At 59.9% G+C, this 5,018-nt stretch overlaps 1 protein-coding gene across 1 annotated transcript in view; it reads left to right on the top strand.

The window, feature by feature from the left end:
• Positions 1–3,192, top strand: part of GYG2 (glycogenin 2) — a 27,743-nt gene extending 24,551 nt beyond the window's left edge. Inside the window, exon 8 of the mRNA XM_011383480.2 lies at positions 2,898–3,192. Coding sequence (XP_011381782.1) covers positions 2,898–3,059 — 162 coding nt within the window. The 3' untranslated portion in view covers positions 3,060–3,192. The remainder of the gene's footprint in view (positions 1–2,897) is intronic.
• The last annotated feature ends 1,826 nt before the right edge of the window (positions 3,193–5,018 follow it).

Genomic DNA, 5,018 nt, shown 5'->3' with positions numbered 1-5,018 from the left:
GTCCCGCTGGGCGCCCTCCGCGGCCCCGGGGTCGGCCGCACGCACACGCCAGGCCTGACCCCGGGTCCCTGCCTCGCCCCGTGGCCTGCCTGTCCCCCGTGCCTTCCATCCGTCTGCCGTCTCTACCTCTGGCCTTTTCCTGGGCGCTTGCTCCGTCCTGTCTCCCTCCCGCATAATCGTGTCCTTTTTCTTGTGAAGAGCGGTTCTGCAGGAGTGAACCAAAGAGCTTTCCTTTCTTCCCGGGGAGCGTGGAGAGTCATGCCCAGCGAAGCGTGGCGTGCACATCGGGCTGTGGACCTGCGATCCCAGGGCCGTGCGCCCCTGTTCCTTCCTTCGGGGCGGAGCGGAAGCCGCGTTCCTCCCGAGGCTGCGCCGCACGCTGTTGTCTGCGTGGACGCCTTGCGTGAGAGCGATCGCGTTGCGTTTTGCTTTGTTTCTTATGAATTTTTATGTTTTCCTGACGACGATCTTTTAACACCTTCGGTCCTTAAGTCGTAGGAGGGGACAGCTCTGCCGCGGCGCGTTGGGCTCGTGATGAAAAGCCGTGCTGGACCTTTCTCCTCGTGCGCGTCGAGGGTCGGGGCGGGGGGCTCGGAAGCAGTAGGAATTTAGTGCTCACGGTTGAGAGGCGGCACGTCCAGGATCGAGGGATTCCCGGATTTGAGGTCTGGCGAGGGCCCCTTCCTGGCTCAGAGGTGGCGTCACCTCCCCGTGCCTCACGTGGAGGAGGGCGTGAGCGGACTTCCTGCGGCCTGTTCTACGAGGCACGAACCCCTTTAATGTGTCTCCTGTGGGTTTAGTTTGCAGGCCCCGAACCCAGGAGAGCTGTGCCCCTCGTGATCTGACCTCCTCCGAAGACCCCGCCTCTTCGCCCTGGCACTTGGGGGTCGGGTCTCAGCCTGCGGATCTGGGGGAGACACAAACAGTCACTCCACAGCGACATCTATGGGACGAAGGCCACCAGCTGATGCAGGCTGCACGGGGCCGTTCCCAGCCCTGACCCTGGAGATGACGCGAATGTTTTTTCTCATTCTTGCTGGGTCAGGGTGGCAGACGCCAGCCACAGTACGGCGAACTGCCGCGTAGAGGTGTTGGGGACGCGATTTCTGCTGGAAGCCCGCTGGTCGGCGTGTCCGGGGCGAGCCTGCCCGCTCCCCGCCGTCACCCCGCACGAGGATTTTGAGACGGCACCAACCGCGCGTGGAGTGACGAGCGGGTTACGGTGTAGCAGTGATGGCGGGTAGACCCTGCGCCGTGGACGGCTCCGCCGTCGGGCAGGTGTGGGAGGGCGGGCGAGCGCCTTCCGTCGTCCGGGTGTCCAGGACGTGCAGGCTGAGGTGCCCGCGGGAGACAGCGGGAGGGAGGTGGCACAGCCACGTGGAAGAAAACCCCGGGCGGTGCCTGGCTCTCAAAGCTCAGCTCCCGTCTTCCCATGGCTGCTACAGCTGGCAGCTCCCAGGACGTGGCCCCAACACCTTCCGTCACAAGGTGGCACCCGGTGACGTGGGCGTGGGCGGCACCCAGGAACCAGTCCCAGCAGCCAGTGGAGCGTCAGCTATTCCCTGTGGCACAGACGACAGTCGTCCTGTGTCTGAGCATCTCCCTGTTCTGTGAAGCTGAGGAGGCTGCTGCTCTCTCAGACACCTGTCTCGGCCCCTACACGGGTGGCGCGGCCGCCGCACGTGCCCCGCTGACCAGCCGCGAGGGGCGGGCCGCTGTGGGTCCCGCTGACTCCACGGCGTTTGCAAGCCCGGCATCTCGCGGAGCCCAAAGCGACGTGTCCGTACGGGGCAGCAGTGCCGAGCTGTCTGGGGAAGGTCATTTCTCACTGTCGCAATCTCTTCGGCCGACAGGACGGCTGCGCGGGCATAAAACGGGCAGGGATGGGTCCGGGGAGCAGACTCTCCCGTGTGGAACCCCTTTAAACCCACCGTGGCGCATGGGCGGGAGAAAGCACGCGATGGCCACAGACCCTGCACCTTGAGCATCCGGTGTCCACCGTCCTATCCCGGACACTCGGCATCTGGGAAATACCCGAGTCCACTCAGTGTGCGCGCGTGTGTGTGTGCGCGCGTGTGTGTGTCTTTTCGCACGTGTCAATCATTATTACCACATGTGTATTTTTAACTGTTCTTCTAGTCTTTGAAGCAGGTGTCTTTATTATTTTTTATTGACCCATGGGAGTCCGTAACGGAAGTGAGGTGAGTGTGTGTGCGTGTGTTTGTGGCCACACGCTTGTGTGTGTACGTGTCCTTTTGTGCATATCCCTGAAGATGGAAAGGCCTGTACGGCAAGGAGAAAAGTATTTAAATCAGTATTTTAAATGGCCAAAATACTGTAGGCTTTATTTATATAGGGTGAATATTGTAGGCTTTATTTATATAGGGTGAATATTTTCATTTCACGTGGTTTGAAGAATAGATTTTTTTTTTGATTGCTCAATTATATATCGTGCTGTCCTGGAGAGAAGCTGTCCCACCACGTGCCTCTATTTATGGTTATTTATGGTACTAAACACTGAGGTTTTGGTGAAAGTAATCGGTATACGTGTCTGCAAAATGGGTTAGTGGCTGAAAATGGAAGCAGTCCTTGGGGATAAAGTGAGCGCGTGCACAATGACACTTTACTGCCTTTCCAAAAACAGGCCAGCCACGCCTTCGTCTAAGAATCTTATATCGAATGCAAAAAAACCCCAGTATTTTCCTTCTCTGCTTGCTTTCTGTTAAATCGACGTTTGCATTTTGTCCCAGAGCCAGGCGTCCACGTTCAGCAGCTCCCTGGGAACCCAGGCCCGTCGGCAGGGCCGTGTGCCGAAGCGGACGGCTGCCCCGGGGCGTCTGTCCCGCTGGGCCGTGGGCAGTGTCTAAAGCCGCGTCCTGCCCGCTTGTCTCCCGTAGGTGGACCTGGCCATCTCCGTCGCTGAGATCTCCATCGAGGAGAAGGTGGTGGAGCTGAGCTCCGAGGAGCAGAGGAGGACTTGGGAGGAGGGTCGCATCGACTACATGGGCAAAGACGCGTTCGCCCGCATCCAGGAGAAGCTGGACCGCTTCTTGCAGTGAGCGTGTCGTCCGTGACCTCCAGTGCTGTCCCAGGGAGAAGCTGTCCCACCACGTGCCTCTATTTATGGTTATTTATGGCCCGCCCACTCGAGTGCCTCACAGATGGAACGGAGACCCCGGTACCCGCGGCTCGAAGTCCCCTGGGAGCCGCGTCCCCTGCACGTCCGCCGCCTCCGACGGGTCGGTTGTTCCGGCCGCCCTGTGGGCAGAGGAGGCGGCGGAGCTTGCGGTGGACCCGGGATGCTGGTTTAGCTCAAGGGCGCCGGGACGCCGCCTGGGACGGGGGCTCCCGCGGTGTCCGCGCTCTGTAGGGTTAACGTGCCAGGACGTTTCCTCCTGTCCCTAAGCTCGTGGCACTGCGGCGTGTGCTCAGGACCTGTACCTCCTGTGACCGTAAGTGCTCACGCAGCGAAACAGCGACTGGCCCTCGGACTTCGCGAAGCGCGTCTCGGAAAGGGCGGAGCTGTCGTCACCCGATGTCCAGCTGCCGCTGACCGACGGCTGGTCTGGCAGACGCTGGCAGAACGTGGAGGGAAGGTTCTAGATGGCTTGTGCAATGCAGCCTCCTCTAAATGGGTCGACCTGCTGGTTTCGAAGAGACGACGGTTTCATTTGATTGACTTCCGGCGGCAGAACAATCGTGCGTGATGATGCGGAGGCTCTGTCCTTGGAGGGCAAAGCATGGATGGACGGATGGATGGATGGAGGGATGGATGCAAAAATCTACCTACCACACTCTTCCCTGACGCAGCTGAGGCTGCTCACTACCTCAGCTCCCGCCAGCGTGTGCCGTCACGGGGCTGCCCGCGCCACGTCAGCTCGGCCCTTTCCGAAGACTTCTCCGTTTCCTGAGACTGGACCCTTCGAGCCAGGAGAAAGCCTCGCCTTCGGCAGTGCGGCCGTTCTGTGCTCTCGAGCTGGGACAGCTCACGGGCTCTCTCCTTTGTGGCCACCACAGTCATCATTAAAAGCGGACAGCACTGTGCTACTAACAAAGAATTGTGGGTTTATTTATTTCCTGTTTCAAGGTGGGAATGGGTTACTTATCAGGCGTGTACAATTCAAAACCAAGGGCTGATCAGATAGAGGTTTGGGAGAAGGTGCGAGAAGCCTCTGGGGAAACTCAGAGGCGGGGGCGGGCCACACTCCCGTCACGTGCAGCAGCTTAGCTTGGCCGGGACAGGCTGGCTGAATGGGTGGCATCGGGACAGGTATCAGCTTGAGCCGCGGGAGGGTCGCTTCTCTGGACGTCCGGGCGTGGATGACCGCAAGTCTTGCTTGGTGCACACGTGTGATTCTCCAGGGGTGAATCGGAAAGAGCCATCGGGACGTAGCCTCAGCCGGGTCGGGTAGGTTGGCGATCGGCCGTCACGAGGACGCCGTACGTTTCTTCCGGAGAAAGAACAGGGGTGTGGTCCATGCGGGCGCCGGGACAGAAGCTGGAGTCGGGTGCCCTTGAGAGGGAGGTCCGCCCCACGGGACTACGCGTCTGCCGCGGCCTCTCCGGAGAGGACGCTTTGTGGGTGGCGGGCGGTGGCTCATTGGCTTCAGATGCACAATCGGCTCGGTGCCAGCTCTGCATCCCAGCGTATGCCGTGCCCTTCGGATGGACGCTGCCGTGCTCCGGTGAGAATTTCTAGCAGTGGGGTGGCCTTGCTCGGCCGTGTGTGTGACACGGTGTGTGTCACCCGTCAGAGGAAGATTCTGTATTTAACAGGGAGAGGGAACGCGGGTGTCAATGTGCTTCACTAAATTTAATTACCGGATGGGTTTTTCAGAATTGCTAGTAGTAGAAAAAGGCGTACAAACATCATTGGCCTCTTAATATGACTCATCCACCCGCCCATCTGTCCATCCATCCATCCACCCACCCACCCATCCACCCACCCACCCATCCATCCATCCATCCATCCATCCATCCACCCACCCACCCATCCATCCACCCACCCACCTACCCAC

This window comes from Pteropus vampyrus, unplaced genomic scaffold (assembly GCF_000151845.1).
Source record: "Pteropus vampyrus isolate Shadow unplaced genomic scaffold, Pvam_2.0 Scaffold521, whole genome shotgun sequence".
Taxonomy (NCBI): domain Eukaryota; kingdom Metazoa; phylum Chordata; class Mammalia; order Chiroptera; family Pteropodidae; genus Pteropus; species Pteropus vampyrus.
Note: the sequence above shows the minus strand (reverse complement) of the source record. Positions and strands in the feature narration are given on the sequence as shown.